This window comes from Macaca thibetana, chromosome 4 (assembly GCF_024542745.1).
Source record: "Macaca thibetana thibetana isolate TM-01 chromosome 4, ASM2454274v1, whole genome shotgun sequence".
Classification (NCBI taxonomy): Eukaryota; Metazoa; Chordata; class Mammalia; order Primates; family Cercopithecidae; genus Macaca; species Macaca thibetana.
Window position 1 is genome coordinate 401,576 of NC_065581.1, and position 18,435 is coordinate 420,010.

At 41.2% G+C, this 18,435-nt stretch overlaps 1 protein-coding gene across 10 annotated transcripts in view; it reads right to left on the reverse strand.

Annotated features, from left to right (window-relative positions):
* Positions 1-18,435, reverse strand: part of EXOC2 (exocyst complex component 2) — a 204,869-nt gene that overhangs the window by 55,437 nt on the left and 130,997 nt on the right. For all 10 annotated transcript variants that reach the window (XM_050788807.1, XM_050788813.1, XM_050788812.1 and 7 more), the window contains 9 exons: positions 18,005-18,070; positions 17,686-17,843; positions 17,156-17,277; positions 15,893-15,954; positions 9,510-9,590; positions 8,974-9,033; positions 8,252-8,313; positions 6,876-6,942; positions 2,209-2,325 (listed from right to left, as the gene is read on the reverse strand). In XM_050788807.1, coding sequence (XP_050644764.1) covers positions 2,209-2,325; positions 6,876-6,942; positions 8,252-8,313; positions 8,974-9,033; positions 9,510-9,590; positions 15,893-15,954; positions 17,156-17,277; positions 17,686-17,843; positions 18,005-18,070 — 795 coding nt within the window. The remainder of the gene's footprint in view (positions 1-2,208; positions 2,326-6,875; positions 6,943-8,251; positions 8,314-8,973; positions 9,034-9,509; positions 9,591-15,892; positions 15,955-17,155; positions 17,278-17,685; positions 17,844-18,004; positions 18,071-18,435) is intronic.

Here is an 18,435-nt window from a genome sequence, read left to right on the forward strand (position 1 = left end):
AATGTAATTTCGAGTCCTGCCTTGCTGTGCTGCTGACAGGTCAAGTCCTTGGCCTCTCTGGGTATGTTTCCCTAGGAAGATTATGGAGCTGATGATACCATCCCCGATTTCGTCCCAGGACTATGTGCACCAAATAAAAGTGTATGTATAAAATCATTCTAGCCTCGAGCGTCACTGACCATTACATTTTAATAATCCCCTAAAAACATGCATTTGTCTCCTGTTCCTATATTAAGGCGAATTTATCTCCATGGTCCAAGGTGAGGAACAGGTGAAGGGAATGAAAAACTGGCCGTTTCGTGCTTCTCCTGGCATAAGTACCTTAAGAAAGCAGGAGGAAATATACCCAGAAGACACACTTGGCCAACCCTGGCTCACACCAGAGGAGTCTGAGAGAAGGTCCGACACCCAGTGACATGAGGATGCCAGTGACACGAGGTCCCCCTATGAGAGACCCTCATCTTCAAGTGCAGAAACAGAGAGAGAATGAACAAGCCATCCACTGTGACCTCTGACCTCTGACTTTTCCGGGATCGATGCCTCTAGAATTATTTGTCATTTGGAGGGAAAACTATAAAAAACAGTGGCAGTCAGCAGACCTTTCCCTTTGATGCCAGAAATAGATTTTACTTGGTTGGAATCATGAAAGTAACAGATTCACAAATTAATAAAATCAGTGCATACGTTATCATCTAAATCGAGTTTACTATCTATTCATTTTAAACACAACTGAATTTCAAAATATTCAAGATGGTCGATTAAAAAAAAAATCCAAATTCTGAGTGGGAAAGAGCCTACCATTTATACTGCTACATCTCCAGACCATCTGTACTACCTTGGTCTCAAAATGATCTGGACAAAGACAAGGAAGGATATGAAAAAATATTTTAAAAAATTAATTTAATTATACTTCTTAATGATATAAAGTGAAGCAACAGTTCCTACTTAGTACTGCAAAAAACCTAGAGAAAACCAAACTTGTTGCTTCTTTTACATGCAATTCCTAATCATCTCACATATTTTAAAATAAATAAAATTCCTCCAATAAATACATTCATGTCATTACTGTTGTTACACAAAAACAAAGCAGCCACCTTCTACAAATAGCCACTTTTTTACTGCAAGATAGCACTTTGCAATTCTTAACACAAAAATTTCTGGAAATAAACTAGACATTTGACCCCAAAGGCTTAAGTCACAACATTTCTCATCAGGATGATTAATCTTTACGAAAAGGCAGGAAAACAAGACAGGGCCGCCCACTTTGACATTTTCATTCTTTGACAAAAAAATCCCAATGTAGTTCATGAACTGGAACCACCATTTATAAAAAGTAGGTAATCCTGAGTGCATGTCGATTGTAAGATTAACCAGATCATTATCGTTCTCATTCTTTGCATTGAGAAAACTGTACTGACATTAAAAAGTGGTACTAGCATAGTTTTACTGAGAAATCTGATAAACCTTTGCCCAGGAACCAATCAACCTTAATAACAAGGTTACTTCATTTTTTCCTTTTCTGCTTAGTTGAAAAATATATAAACAACAAAGTGTAACACTAAGAAAACTCACTCCATTAATTTCTACCAGTGTCCCTTTTGCCCAGCCTTTCTGTATGCCGTGACTGGAGAGTGGGGAGGCCACAGTTTTCAGGTAGGACGCAGAGCGTCCCGCAGCTGTTCTGAGCCAGCGGGGGGGGGGGGGGGGGGGGGGTGCGCACGCGCGCATGCGCAGAGCAGCAAAGCAAAAGCATCCCTGAGGTCACACAGAAAGGGAGAGAGGCAGGAGCGGTGTGAAGAAGCAGGAGGAGGTTTTCTGCAGCCTCAGGGAGTTTTTTGCTCTGGCTGTATCTAAAGCGTTCACCTAAAACGAGTCAAACATGAGGTGATTCTGAAAGATCTGGGTTTGCTGCCTTTCCCTCCTCATTTTCTTCCCTCACTTGTCCACAGCTCAGGTGAGGAGTGAACCAGCTCTAACCCTGAGGGAGTTTTGCTCTAGAGAAGAGAAAAGAGTATCATATGAGCCGTTCAAGGTGAACCACGGGAAGGAAGGGAACCGTCCAAAGGTGGAGCGGGGGGAGCGGGGAAGCAGTGTGGGCGTGGGCGGCACGCAGAGCGAATGGGCACTGACAGCAGAAGAACACAGGTGAGGAAACAACCTGAAAACTGAGCTGGTAAAACCACCGACGTGTGCATTGAACTCGCTTACCTGTGTTATTTTTTCTATTCCCTGGAAGTTGTGCTTTTCAAAGTGTTCTGCGATATTTAGGAAGGTGTGACGTTCTAGGAAGCAGCAATTACTTAGGACTATCAAAAGGCGCTGTTCCTAAAAGCAAAACACAGTTTTAGAAAATCACATTTATAGTGCTAGAGAGAAGAGCTGATTAACACTGGCCAAGTTTAATTATAATCTCTGCTCTTTAACGTCAATATTCAATGCTTTGCTTTTCTTGGCTGCTTCTTTCCCAATATCATAACATAAAGAGAAACACAATAAAATCCTGCAACTTCACTATTTGCTTAGAGTTACATGCAATATACTAAAGAATCAAGTATTTCCTTTAAAACTTAACAGCTCGTATGGAAAAACAGATTGATAAAATCCCATTAACTAGGATCAGTTGGGAACTGGGATCAGTGTTTCTTATGAAAAGTGTTCTACTATATTGTTTACTGAATACTTTGTATACAAGAAAAGGCTACAGGAATAAATATTTTAAATAATTAATTACATTTAAAATGTAGAAACTATTATAAAATAGTTCATAAATTTTTTATAACTTGGAAGAGAATTATACTGCCATACATCTGTATGATGGGCTCCTTCAAACACCTTAGGCCATTAAGAATTGTTTGTGTTTGCGGAAGAAAACAAGGAACAATCTCCCTCTAATGGGCAGTGAGGGTCACTGAGGGTGGAGGACTCCAGCTTAGGCTGTGGTCAGTGTAGCCAACAGGAAAGGGTACAAGCGAGTTACTTCTACATTCTCCAGGGTTCTGTCCACCTAAAGTAATTTCTTACAAAAATTACCAGACACAAATGCTAATAAACACAGTATCCTTTCACAGTTCAAAACCACTTGGTAAATAAAATTCCAGGAACTGCCCTGATGCTGCTGGTGCGGTTCACCAGGGCGCCTGACCCATGCTCCCGCAGGCGGTGGCCTTTTCTGGAACAACTTTGACTAATCTAGAGCCTTGACTTAGATCCTTTGACTAAACCTTTGGCAAAAAAAACCCTTTCCATCACATACTCTGCATGCTCTTTCTGTGCATAACCAGAACAACTTATAGTAAAATAATTCGATATAGTAAATGTGGATATGTGAAAAAAAGATAACATCCTTGAATTTAATTGCCAAGCATATTTTATATCTCCCAATACTTTCATTTAGCTCAACAGTTTCCAAAAACTTTCTAGATTCTTTTATTTCAAATGTTCCCATCTTTATTTCTGGCAGAGTGTACAGCCTATTCACTACCTGCTTTTGGTCAGCAAATGTAAATAAAAGGCCTAGGGATTATTAAAGGATTGTCAAACAAGTGAATGGCCTTGAATTACCCTATAGATAGGAAATGGGGTATAAGACAGGGTAAATAGGGTTGTATTATGTATAATACTCCTCCACATTTCGTGAATAAACGGCCAGAAGGAAAACAGTGAATAAGCACTGGAAACCCGTCCAGGTGAGGTAGGGACGAGGATGCAGCATCCCCTCCAGTCCCTGGGCCTGGAATTACCATGACACAGTCCCTGCAAGGACAAGGAATAACTAAACGTGACATTTCATCAGCTGCCCTCAACACGCTGTTTGCCTCAAAAACCTCAGCTGGTTGCTCAGTTTTGAAAATCAATCCTTAATTACTTTTTCCTTCCAGAGTCAAGCCTCCTTATCTTGCAGACCTGAGCCTGCCACATCTCCGCCCTGTTAATTCTCTTTGTTTTTCCCATTGTAATTTGCACGGCTCTTGAAACACAGAAAAGCTATTTGAGTGATTTAAAGTCTGACTCCTACAAGCACACTGTTGCTCAAATCTAATCATTCAGACGCAGTAAAAGTGGAAAGAAAAACTGAACAGCGTAGACTCTCAACCCTGGATGACTAATCAGAAGCTTATTAACAGCTACGATGGAGACGTGTATTTGAAAACAGCAGCTCCACCTATCAAACGCAGCACGTGCAGGTGACGAATACGGTCTCATGTTACTTCAGTGATTCCCCACAGCATCTCTATGACGCAGGCATCACCACCACAGTTTTGTTCAGGAGAACACGGGGCCTGTGCCCGCTCAGCGATGTGCCCGAGGTCACACAGGATGTGATCCAGTGTCTTCTGACTCCGAATCTAGATATCCTTCTTACCATAGCTGCTTCCCTTCTGGATAACAGAACAAGACCCTGAGAAGATGGCACCAAATCTAATGAGATAGCTTTCAATGGAGAATACAGAGGAATTGAATTTGGTCACAAAAAAACCCTGGAGAGTAAGGCGGGAGAGAGGAGGCCCTGCAACCTGCAGAGACACACGTGAGGGGCCTGGGGGTCGTTAAGAATAGTCTCAGTGCGAGTCAGCAGAGAGCTGCAGCGTCACGGGTCACAGGGAGCCCAGGGCTGACTCCTGTGCTCCACCCACTGGAAGAGGCACAAGAGCAGGACCACCCCAAGTGCAGGGACGCAGCACACCAGGAGGGAGTGCCTGAGGATTCAGAGTGCCAGCAAGGGGAAGACTCCAGCAGTCTCTGTTCGTTAGGGAGGCCCTCTCCTGCAGCCCTGTCTCCAAAGGACTCCCCTAGCCCGCTGCATTTCCGTCCTCCACAAGCCCCTCAGCCCTTGAGGCTGACAAGCATTCCTTGGTTTAAATGTGATTTTCCATCCCTCTCAGGAGTGCTGTGCTGCTCTATCCGGATTTCCTTCTATCTCTCTGATGAACCCTTTTCAGGGCAAACTGAGGCCCTCTGCTACTGGTGAGCCCATAAATACTGGCACCCTCAACATTATTTTTATATATTTGGCCCTTCTCTCCTCCAACGAGGGTGGGGTTCCCCAGCTTCCCTCACCTTCTCTCGGCGCCCTGTTGGAGGAGCACAGAGTGCCTTGGCGGCTCAGACTGGACCAGCTGGCTGCTTTCCCCCAAGTGGGGACCCCGACCTCCCAGGCACTGATGACGCTCTTTAGGTTACAGCTGGAAAACACTGAAGGATCAACCATGTCGCTCAACAGCATAAACCAGCCCCGCCCTGAGGCAATGTTTTAAACCCTCCTGTCAAGTCCATACCCAGGCCCCTCACTGCCAACACACCGGGGCAGGACATCTCTCCCTGCTCTTGCTTGTGAGGACTCAGGGCCGTCCCCTGCGTGTCGTCCCCTAATGCTCTGCACCGATCACCCTGCACTTCACACTTCTTTCTTTGGAACGCCAGCTGACCTCGCTTTGGGACGGCTCGGGATGGCTGCCACCACTCCTGGGGTGACTCCACCTGCAATTCTGGCTCAACAGAAGAACCGGCATTTTCTTTTTTGTTCAGCCAGAATTCTTAGTGTTCTTATCTACTCCCAGGCCTTATATATTGCTTATGTACTGCTGATTCACAAATCTGTATCTATATTTTTTTCTCCTGGGATCTAAACAAGGACATTCAATCACCCACTGGATATCTCTACCTGTATGTCACCCATTCAACAACAAAAACAAAAAAGGGTTCTCTTGAACCTGTTTTTTCCCTGAATTCTCTATCTCAGTGAATGGTATCATTCTCTACCTAGTCATCCAAGGAATTGAATCTAGAATAATTTTTTAAATTACTTGGATCAAACCATATTTCTTCTAATAAACCAAATTCCTTCTTTAGGTATTCATACTTCAATACATAGCAGAAAATTTGGGTCAAACCGTTTTCCCATGAGACAGACACACACAACACACACACACACACACACACACACACACACCCTTCAAACTCATCACAAACCAGGGAGGGTTATTTATTATTATTTTTTTGAGATGGCATCTCACTCTGTCACCCAGGCTGTAGTACAGTGGAGCCATCTTGGCTCAGTGCAAGCTCCTCCTCTTGGGCTGAAGCGACTCTCCTGCCTCGGCCTCCTGAGTAGCTGGGATTACAGGCGCCTGACACCACACCAAACTAATTTTTGTACTTTTAGTAGAGACGAGGTTTTGCCATGTTGGCCAGGCTGGTCTCGAATTCCTGCCCTTAAGTGATCCACCTGCCTCGGCCTCCTACAGTGCTGGGCTTATAGGCGTGACCACCATGCCTGGCCAGAAAGGGTTATTTTATTTATGACAGCTAGAGTTTGAGTTTCAACAGATGAATTTATACACGTGATAACATATGTTTGTGAATCTTCTTGAATACATGTATACATTTTAAAAAGTATGTGTGTATATATACATATGTATATAAGCAGTGCATGCATATACCTGTTTGTGTGTAAGTGTGTGTGTGTGTAGAGTTGAGGCTGTGCTCAAATTAAAGGCTATGAGGGAACTTACAGAAATAAAACAGAGAAAAGCAGAACTTCACTGGCTGAAGAGGCAAGAGCTGTGAGGGGGAGGCACCCATGTCCTCTGCCCCCTCCCCAATCCATCATGGCAACTCTCAAGCACCAGGAACTACAAGGCACCCATTTAACACCCGGAAACCACACAGACGCAGACAGTATGTGGAATGCCTGAAATGGCAACTTCAGCTGAAAATGTGAAGTGTGAAATTCACGTAAATTACCCTTTCCTGAACATTTCACATAACAGAGCTCCAAAGCACAGCACAATGTCTTGCACCACAAAGTAATGAGATTTGTGAAACTGTTGTCACACAGTTTAAAACGGTTACTTTCTAGTTGTCGTCTGACTTACAGAGGTCAAGCTGAAGTCCTCATGGATACTTCCAAACAAATCGGGGGAAGAAACATCCACAGAGAGACTGAACATAGAAGCAAGTAGAAACAGTTACAAATAAACCACCCAAATTCAAAAACGCAATGAACTACATGCAAATTTAAAAATGCAGTGAACTATATGGAAAACATTTGGTGAAAGTCACATAACTTTTTTTTTTTTTTTTTTTTTTTGAGATGAAGTCTTGCTCTTGTCCTCCAGGCTGGAGTGCAATGGCGCGTTCTTGGCTCACTGCAACCTCCTCCTCCCAGGTTCAACCGATTCTTCTGCCTCAGCCTCCTGAGCAGCTGGGATTACAGGCATGCCTGGCTAATTTTTGTATTTCTAGTAGAGACAGGTTTTCACCATGTTGGCCAGGCTGGTCTCAAACTCCTGACCTCGTGATCTGCCCGCCTTGGCCTCCCAAAGTGCTGGAATTACAGGCGTGAGCCACCGCGTCTGGCCAGAAACTTTTAATAAGTGTTTTAGACTTAACAGTTAACAGCTCAAAGAAGGTACTATGGATAATCTGTGAACACGGGCAACGTGAAATTTAATCCATAATATTAGGGATCTGACTGACAGCAAATTCCTGGTGAAATAATGAGCTAAAAATATGAAATCAAATAAAAGAAAACCTAGAAGAATTAAAAACTTATGGGGTCTCTAGGGAGGTGATAGTTTTATATACTGAGAAGCAAAAGCCAAAACCAGTAAACAGACAAACATGGATAAATTCCCAAATTGTCAACTGAAGATGTAAGAGGCATTTATTTCAGTATTATCTGTGTCAGAGCATAAAGTACACAGAAGTTACACATGCCAAGTATAATTCAGAAAGAACAGATTTCTTAAAAAAAAAACACACACACACAGCACTTTACAATGCTGTCCTATACAACAGCATCATGAAAGAATTACTACATGGATTTGTAAACATCAAGAGTTAACACGTGTCCACTGGAGCTCCAATAACTAAGCTTGACCCAGACATAATTCTACCAACATGCTTAGTCTCTAACAAGAGTAATGGTGCCTTCCCCTAACACCAGACTCGTAAAAATAATCAACTAGGAGTTATATATTTACATTTAATACTTTGTTTATAAAACCTGTTCGTTGGATAATAAGCTAATCATGTCTTCAATTTGCTTGATACATCTCTAATAAGGCAAAGATGAGTTGAAAAGATAAACTACAGAAAGAATATAGGTCAAATATTTTAAAAAAAATTACTTTAATATGAATAATCTTTCTTACTAGAAGTCTTAGGATATAAGACCAAGTATAAAATTTGAGCCTGTATTTTTAATTCTCCTAAATGCACTAATGAGATTAGTTTAATTTTTACTTACTGTGTAGTATCTATATCTGCATCAGGCTTGGTGCTCAACTGTTCCAGACAGTATATAAAAACCTAAGTGAAAAAATAAGTTTCAGAACTCTCAGAGGAATGAACTCCTAGATATTAATCTATTTGGACATTAAAGACAACTTTACATGAAGTAGAATTATAGATCCCATTAGTGGTGTGGTGTTGTGTGCGTGCATATGTGTATATACTGTATATGCCCCATTAATGATGAAATATATATCCCATCCATATCTATCACGTAAGTAATGGAAGATTAGAAGTGCCTATGTTTTGATCAATTATTAAGCTTGTGAAGATATTTTCGGAAAAAGACTTTCCCTCATTCACTCACCCACATTCCCAACTTTCTGTGCCTGCAAAGCACTGGCTCCAAGAACAATACTTTACACCCCAGACAGGACGTGAGCAACTAATTATCACTTAATTTACATTGTGCTCTAACAGAATATATGTGAGGTACCAAGAGAAGACAAAAAAAGGGGAGCATAACATAAATGAAACATTTGGGTATCGCTAAAACAAGTTGGAATTAATCTTACGTTAAACTTTGTTACCCACTTACCCTAAACTATTATGTCCACAGACAAGATGAAAAAAGAATACATATTTAGTGAACATTGTCTGCAGATTATGAATAGGAGAAGGGTTGACTGATACTTAGTATTATTTGAGGCTTTGGGCATTACTGCTTTCAATTATTACCTGCATTATATTAATGCTCAGTTGGCAAACCTCCTCCTGTGTTTTAGGTTGTTGGAAGACCTGCAAGGAAGAATTTTGATTAAACTTTCTGGACTTTGCTAAGAAAACAAGGCTTTTTGTGTATGAAGTTAGATATAAACAGTTAAAACGTGGAACACTGCTTCAGGAGTGGTGTCCTTCCTCTAAAAGAAGGACACGCGTGCAGAGTGGGCCTCCTGGGTGGGTTTCCTCACTGTAGTGACTCGGGCTGGAGACGACAATGCAGTCCTGGGCTGATGGTCAAGAGCCAGGCCCATCAATCGCTGTCCACAAAGTGCTGTCACTGTAACTGCTCTACCTACAATACCTGCACTCACACTTTAACCTGCATCAGCCTGTCTTGGAATCAGACATCAGCACACCTACGTAGTTAAACTAAATGGAACAAGCGAGCAAAGAGGGAGAAAAGATCTTGCAATACGATGAGTTACTTTACAACTGTGATTCCCGAGGGCTCCTGGGAAACTGTGGAGTCCAAGCGGAGCTGGAATACTTACACTGGCCTCTCCCGGCTTACATTCCAGGACCCCCTTCAGCGACTGCAGAGAGCACACGATGCACTGTTCAAACTGACATGGCTGAAGGGAAAACAGCATATCATAAAATTCAAAAACAAGCACTGGCTATGAAAACATATTTAACACAAGTGAATATGGCCCCAAGGTCCACATTTTCCAGATTAATGGAATGGAACAGAAACACAATGTGAAAAGTAAACTCCTAGTCATTGAGTTTTAGGTATGGCATATGTTTTGTACTTTGTATTTTAGAATGAATCAATCTTGAGACTCCAAAGTATATCTAATTCAATTAAAATAAAACTCAGATTCGACTAAAAATTTTCTTCAAAATTCTACCCTTCTAAGAGGGCAGTACACGATGAGGAGCAGATACAGGGGTTTATATACTGAATGCGGATTCTGAGGTATGTTCTGGGACGAGCTCAGTCTCCCAGATCTTCCACATCTCTGGAACTGTTCAACAAAATTTAATGTTAATAATAATGACCTAGAGGATGTAGAGGATCTTTATATCAGATAGACTGTAAACAGTCATTTTCTAGCTACATTAAGTCAGAAAATGAAACTTGAAAATATGCCCAACCAATGGCATCTCAAGATAAGCTAGAATGAATCTTAGATCCTAAGGGTGTTTGTTTTCACTTTGTGCCAGGAACTACTCTAGGTAAGGAAGATACAGGAGTAAGAAAGACAGAATTCTCATTATGTGTACATTTCAGGCAGGAGACACGACTATGAAAGTCAAAGTTGACAAAATGGTTTAAAAAAGTATAGAAATAACATAACTTAAAATAATAAGTGTCATGAATAAAAGAAGTAGAACTTGGCCAGGCGCGGTGGCTCACGCCTGTAATCCCAGCATTTTGGGAGGCGAGGCAGGCGGATCACGAGGTCAAGAGATCGAGACCATCCTGGCCAACAGGTGAAACCCCATCTCTACTAAAAATACAAACATTAGCTGGGTGTGGTGGTGGGCGCCTGTAGTCCCAGCTACTCAGGAGGCTGAGGCAGGAGAATCGCCTGAACCCAGGAGGCGGAGGCTGCAGTGAATTGAGATTGCGCCACTGCACTCCAGCTTGGGTGACAGAGTGAGACCGTCTCAAAAAAAAAGAAAAGAAAAGAAAAGAAGTAGAACTCAGAGACTCAGAGAACAATCATGATGGGGGATCTGCTTTAAATAGGATGGTCATAGAAGGCCCCCAAGACTGTGAAAACATTGACGCTGAGACGGGAAGAGCAAGGGGAACCAGCCCTTTGGGGGAACAGGGAAGGAGAGGAGCAAGTTCTCAGAGGAGGACAGTGTACACAGCCTGCAGAGTGGGCAAGAAACCACCGGGAAAGCAGGACCGCAGGAAGGTTGTGTGTCACAACCACCGAACCTGAGCACAGGTCTCGAGAGATGGGTGGGGCTGGGTTTCATCCGTAGCGAGACACGGAAGGCACAAGGCTCAACCAAGCAGCTGTGTGCAAAGCACTGGGAGTGAGAACCTCTCTTCAACACATGCATTAATTTTTAAAAGAGTTTGGGAAGAAAACTGAAGAGAAGAAAGGAAATGACATCAACATACATCTTTTAAAAGACAAGTTTATTTTCTTATGGAAAGGAATCCAGACTTCATGAAAGCTAAAACAATGTGCCTCAGCTTTAATGTCATGTTATGACTGCACTTGGAAACCACCAGAGGGCATTATAAAGAATACTTAAAAGTGAAAGTACAAAAACAGTAATAAAATAAGAAGTAGAGGATGAAATACCAACTGCACAGAAAGCATTTAAAGAGGTAAAATGTTTGTTAGGTTACTGACCTTACTCATCTAACCTGCCCACCTCAGAAGGTAACTTAAGATGTTATAATGATAAATATTGCTATAATATTGACAATCAAATCTGAGATTCAACCACAGGCCATTACATGTTGATGTTTGGCCAGGTGTGGTGGCTCACACCTGTAATCCCAGCACTTTGGGAGGCTGAGATGGGTGGATTGCTTGAGGTCAGAAGTTCAAGACCAGCCTGGCCAACATGATGAAGCCCCCTCTTACTAAAAATACAAAAAATTAGCTGGGTGTGGTGGTACGTGCCTGTGGTCCTAGGTACTCAGGAGGCTGAGGCAGGAGAATTGCTTGAACCAGGGAGGTGGATGTTGCAGTGAGCCGAGATCATGCCACTGCACTCCAACCTGGGCAACAGAGCGAGACTCCGGCTCAAAAAAATTAAAAATTAAAAAAAAAGTATGTTGATGTTCATGTGTGGTTGTTTAGATATCTTCTATTATAATTTGGACTCAACTTTCTTATTAATTTTATTTTTATACCCATACTAATATAGTAAGTAGAAACAGAATACTAGAAAGTTCAATGAGTGCTTTCGGTTGAACTGGGAGTAGGTGATATCACCTACACGTTCACTATTTCTTTTTTCTCAAAAGAAAGAGGTAGTCCTATCTCTGTGTATTGTCAGTGAGTCATCCAATTTAGATGACTGTCAAAAGTTATCACAAATCATTCCAGTTGTTCTGAAAGAAGAAAATTCTCAGAATCTCAGAATTATCCAAATTGAAAAAAGGCAGAAACCATTTTCAACATGAGAAGAAAACAGGATGCTTTCGAGTGAGCTGTTTCAGAGCTCTGAAGCTCTGTTCAGAGAGTGCCTCAGCCGAGGGACAGTCATAGTGAGGCAGTGCTTGACCCTGGTGTACTTAATGGGATAAGCAGCATTTTCCTATCCCAGGCACAAGGAAAGAAAAAAAGTTTTCCTGTCTCAAACAAATAGGACTGGCACTATGGAAATCTTAAGAAAATATACATTTTCTTAGATTGGTATGTGATAAGAGGTTAGGGTTATACAACTTAAGTCACTGTTCAAAGTCTAAGAATTTTATATACAAGCCGGGTTAAAATACTAATACTCCAAGCTGGAATCTAGACTTGTGCTCTAAGCATTGATTCACCTTTTCTCTTAAGAGGTCCATGCAGAATAGCTAAAACAGACTCAGTGTTATCAGGTCTGTCGTGGTAGGACACTTCTTCAAGGACCTCTGGCTAGACCATGTCTTGGCTGACTCTGGACGTGCTATTTCCTAGGGCTCACTCATTCGCAAGGTGCACTGGGGGTCAGTTCTTTCGTCCCTGCAGATAGTTATGTGGCTTGTGTGAGAGATCAAATGTGAAATTAGTTATTTTATGGTTGCAGTTGCACTAGGATAAAGTTTAAAAATCAACTACAAAGAAGCTTCTACAGTAACTATTTCAGAGCATCTTCACAGAAGCTGATGTACTACAACCAGGCAAACGAAGTCCCGAGGTCCAGGGAAGCACACACTAGCGGACCATATGCACTGCCCTGAAGAAGGACCTGAAGCCAATCTCTGTTTTATGGCTCAGAGTTACTGAATTTATGGCAGATTTTAAGAATGAGGCATAGGACCTTGACAGCAGACTCTGCTTTCTCAAACTGAACACACAATCTTTTTCCATTTGTGCATAACTGACTTGAGGCAGGTGTGTCTAACCTGCCTGCACCTGTTTCCTCTTGGGCAAGTGATTCAGTGGACAGTGGTCCAATGATCCCTTTTGGCCTGTTTTCAAGCTTGCTATGATAATTAGGATAGGTTTATATAAAAGAGCTCTGAAAATAGTAAACTGAATGTATTATTATCACAGTAGCCCCAGTGATCACAAGTATTAATTTAACAAATAAAAATCCTTTATGTTTGTCCAGAGCTTTGCAGTTTACCAGGTGCTTTGGTCCACAGGACATCACCGTATCCCAGCCCACAGCACTGTGAAGACGGGCTCTGCTCCTTGTTTACAAACTGAGACTCTAGGGTCAGACAGACCACATGGCTTCTTTAGGATTGAACTAGGTTCGATTCCAAATCAAGTGCAATAAATTTCCTCTTCATACCAGTGCTGCCCAATAGGTGTAGAATGTGAGCCACAAACATAAGCCATGTAAGAAATTTTAGATTTTCCAGTAATTACATTTTTAAAAGCTTTTAAAAAATAAACTCATAAAGTCAATTTTCATATAATCTATTTAATGCAACCTATTCAAATATTACTATTTCCCACGTAGTCAATATAAAAAGTGGAGATGGTTTACATTCTGTCTTTTTGTGCAGGTGGTGCAGGTCCATACCTTTCTCTAGAGATTTAGTGTGAGGGAGAATTAACTACAGACTAGTTGCTCTTTAAATACAAATAATTGTGACAAGTAGAAACCCAACCGATTAAAATTTTCTTTCTTTTATATTTTGAGATGGAAGTTTTGCTCTTGTCACCCAGGCTGGAGTACAAGGGTACAGTCTCGGCTCACTGCAACCTCCGCCTCCCGGGTTCAAGTGATTCTCCTGCCTTAGCCTCCCGAGTAGCTGGGACTACAGGCATGTACCACCATGCCTGGCTAATTTTTGTATTTTTAGTAGAGACAGGGTTTCACCATGTTGGTCAGGCTGGTCTCGAACTCCTGACCTCAGGTGATCCACCTGCCTGAGCTTCCCAAAGTGCTGGGATTAGGCATGAGCCACAGAGCCTGGCCTAATTAAAATATTTTTATAAAATATAAAGCATTTAAAATAGAATGATAATTGACTTATTAGAAATAATAAACTTCCCTAACTCATTTTAAGCATGATTTAATTTGCAAAAAATTGTTAGTAAGCATTGCTTTTCTAAATCACCTTGTCATATATAAAGTAAGGTACAATGATATGTTCATATTAACTTAAGATAGGACCTTGAACTTTGGAGGAATAGAATAAGTCAAAAATTCCCCAGCCCCCAGAAGACGGTTCATGAGAAGTACAGTCGGCCCTTCATGCCCCAGGTTCTGCATCTGTGAATTTCACCAGTGGTGGAACTGACTGGATAGGGAGTCCAAGGATATTGAAAGCCAACTTCTAGGGGCTTGAGAATCCTCAGATCTTGGTATCATGAAGGGGTCTGGAACCAGCCTGTGCTGAGGATACCAAGGGACGACTATACAGAAATTCAAGGGAATTTAAAAATACTATGCAGGATCATTGTTTCTTGACAACCTGACTCATCACTGGTTTGTAAATCTGGGCAAGAGTCAAGACCATTTCATTATAGTTTCCTTATCTGAGGCAGAAACTGCTAGTTGCCTCCTAGAATTGCTATTTCTTCTTCTTCTTTTCTTCTTTTCTCCTTCTCCTTCTCGACACAGAGTCTCGCTCTGTCACCAGGCTGGAGTGCAGTGGCGTGATCTCCGCTCACTGTAACCTCCACGTCCTGGGTTCAAGCGATTCTCCGGCCTCAGCCTCCCGAGTAGCTAAGACTGCGGGCGTGCGCCACCATGCCCAGCAAAATTTTCTATTTTTAGTAGAGACGGGGTTTCAGCATGTTGGCCAGGATGGTCTCGATCTCTTGACCTCATGATCTGCCTGCCTCGGCCTCCCAAAGTGCTGGAATTACAGGTGTGAGCCACCACACCTGACCTATCCTTTTTTCTTAATAAGACAGAAAACAGGAGCAGCCACGTGCTCTCCCAGCCTCTGCTGCTGACAGGGACAGGCATGGAATGTGTTCCGACCAATTAAATGGAGAGGCGTTGCGAGCTACGGCTCCTGGGAGGGGACTGGACTTCCTTCCTGACAGCAGCCAGGCCACGAGTGGCCACGAGGCCAGCCTGAGCAGGAGGCAGTGTGAAGGGTCATAGGGAAGGACAGAGGCAGCCCCGGACACTGACTGCATGACCACGCTGCCAGGCTGCTGTGAAGGACAGAAGTCCCTCCCTGGTGAAAGCCACTGGGATGTTTCGGCTGCTGCCTGGCCATCGTCAAGGGCACAGGTACCCACAGGACCGCGAGGAGCACCCGTGAGACAAGTGTGAAAACCCGTGAAATCATGAAGATGACTTTCAAACCTAAAAGTCCCAGCTGAAAAGAAGAAGATTCTAGAAACAGGTGACAGTTGGCTGCCTGGCCTGAGAATGTATCTGCAGTGGTCTGTGGTGGTTGTTTTTGTTTGTTTGGTTTGTTTTGGCTTTGGAGCCAGCAGCATCATCTCTTCTATCCTGCTTTTCTGAAAAGCTCAAGTTGCTAAGTAATTCAGAATTAAGCATACTCTGTTTTTAAAAAAGTAATTCAAACAAAAATAGTAAGTTATACAGGATGAAAAAGGTCAACTTTAAAAGAAACCCCACTGTTTTCATTAACTTTTTAATATTTACGGTTAGTGTTAAGCAAAAATGTCTCTGAGAAGAAAAACTTTAAGAAGCTTATATTTATTTCTATTTAGAGCTGCAACATATGGAGCACATGCTCCCTGTTAATATGATAAACCATTTATTCTAAATACACACTAATGACTAATAACTGAAAAGAATTTAAACTTACTAGAGAAGTCAGTCCTTCATTATCAACAATCCAGTCTTCTTTTTCAGCTAATCTCTTTATTTCTATATGAAAAGAAGCACACAAATACGTTTTATTAGAATAATCTCAGTACATTTTATACAGATTAAAAATTTATACAGGTTATGGTTTTTAATTGTTTTATATAATAGGTTTGTAAAAACTTGATGAAAGTAGACAAAGAATATAATTTTGGTAGACTTGAGGATTTAAGTACTTATTGTTCACTGGATTATTCTAATAAGATATTAATGTAAATAAAAGTTTGTACTGCATAGCCCAATTTGGGGAATTTTAGGTTAGATTTAATGACAACTTGAGACAATGATTTACTACTTATTCAGGATTCTTCACAACACTAGACATGTACAAAATAAGTCATACAGTACTTTTTTTCCTAAACTTTCTGATGAATAATTTGGATGTTTTTTGAATCCTACACATTCTTGACAGGGGCAATATGATTCTCAGTTGGCTAAGGGAATGCCACCTGCTCAAACCTTCAGCGTTGGGCAGGCTCAGGTTCCTAGGTGAGGAGGAGGGAATAAACTAAGAGGGGAACATCCAGCTTCTCACCTGGGTTCCATTCCCTTCCCGTTTACACAGTATCACCCACCAATTTTGCAGGGGTGTAAGCTTCCTACCTAAAAAGCCTGGTAGTAGACAGTAATGGCCTGTGCCATTTTAGCAATATTCTTGACTATTTTTGAAAATATTTAATAACCAAAAGATTGCTTTAAAGAAAACCTTTATGTTTTTTATGATTTTAAGGTAGAAAAGCCTGAAAAATTTAAAAAGTATAAAGAAAACAAGACTCATCTATAATTTCTAGAATCCAGAGAACCAATACTAACAGGGTTTCCTTTGACTGGACATTGATTTCTACAAATTAAAATTTTAAAATACACATCCATATATTTTCAAAACTTGTATCAGACTTTATGTACATTTTAGACCCTATGTTTTCTACTTAACATTTATCATCAGGATGCTGTTATATCTTTAAACGTTTTCAAGTGTATCCATCTTGGTTTCCGCACGCTCTTAATTCTCAACTAAACTGATTTGAAAACACATCACAAAAAGAAAAACACCCCATTCAGCAGCTAGAAATAAGATGAATTAATATATACAAATTTCCAGAAGAGTAATTTTCCCTAGTTTTCAAGGATTTGGAAACCGAAAGGAGGTGGCACATGCAGGTAACTGTTGTACAGTAAACATCACCAATTTATCTAAACACACCTTCCGCCGTGTGCTGCAACGTGACCATGACACAACGTACTCGGAGATCCAAAATGAGATCCTGGATGGTTTGTAACAGGTCATTAGGAATTTCAAGGGCAGTCAACGATTCATGAGTAAGTCTGCGAACAAACATCCAAACAAAAGTGAGCAGAGTGGGATTGCAAAGCAATTCCTAGCATCACGTTCACTGTATAATCATGCCTCATGGAGCTTACAAGCTACAGCATGAGGCTGAAAACAGAAACAGACCACAGCAGGGACTGCACTATAAGAATAATCCTGAGTTAAACAACAGAGAAGATGCATAAACAGAAGAACATTCTCGTCCAACATAAAAACCAGGAACAGTGAGGAACTTAGCTGTCAGATGACGAACAGGAAACAGTGGAGGCAAAAGGACACAGAGAAGGAAAAGAAGAATTTCTTCTTTACTGAACGTATTAAAAATATTCCATACTGAGTATTTTCTTTCCAAAAAGTTAAAAAAGAAAAAGTTCCCCTTTCTCTGAGAATGTGTCCGTATTCACCTTACGGTCTGGATGGCGTGAGCGAGCCACTGTCCGGAGAGCTCGCACTTCACCTCCCAGCCTCCGTACTGCTTGGCTTCCCCATCCCGGATGCTGAGGGGCAGCAGGGCTCCACGGGCCAGCTTCACCAGCGAGTGCATGACTTCCTGAATCATTTTCTAGAAAACCAGGAACAAGCATAACTGCATTCTAATGTAATTAATTGGGTTACATTAACTAAAAGATGCTTCCTGGGCAATAACGGATGTCTTGAATACAAAGTGAGAAAGGAAAACCCTAACCTTTGAAGAAGCCGACACAGTTATTATCCCTTACTCACCTTAAAATCATTTTGTCTTTGCCTCACATTCTTTGATCTTTCAATCTGACCTGACTTCTCAGCAGTCTTAAAAATTAAAAAACAAAATAAAACGCATTAGAAATAATTTATAAGAATAAGAAATGCTTTAGCACTTGTACATAAAGAGAACATTAAATATGGTTATAACTTGATTAAAAGAAATGCTTAAGACATAATCTATGTTTCTGATTAAAGAACGATTAATTAGAAAACCTTTCTTATCCCAATGAGAAGTTATTTATCTTTCTAAAACCTTTAAGTACAATTCCCATAAATAAATCTAAGAGTTAAGTTGAAACTACCAATTTTATAGGTGAATTTCATCTACCATTTTCATCAACAATGTCGTATGGTTAAACCATCAAGTATCATAGCCATGATAACACTGTCAACATCATTTCTCATTAGCT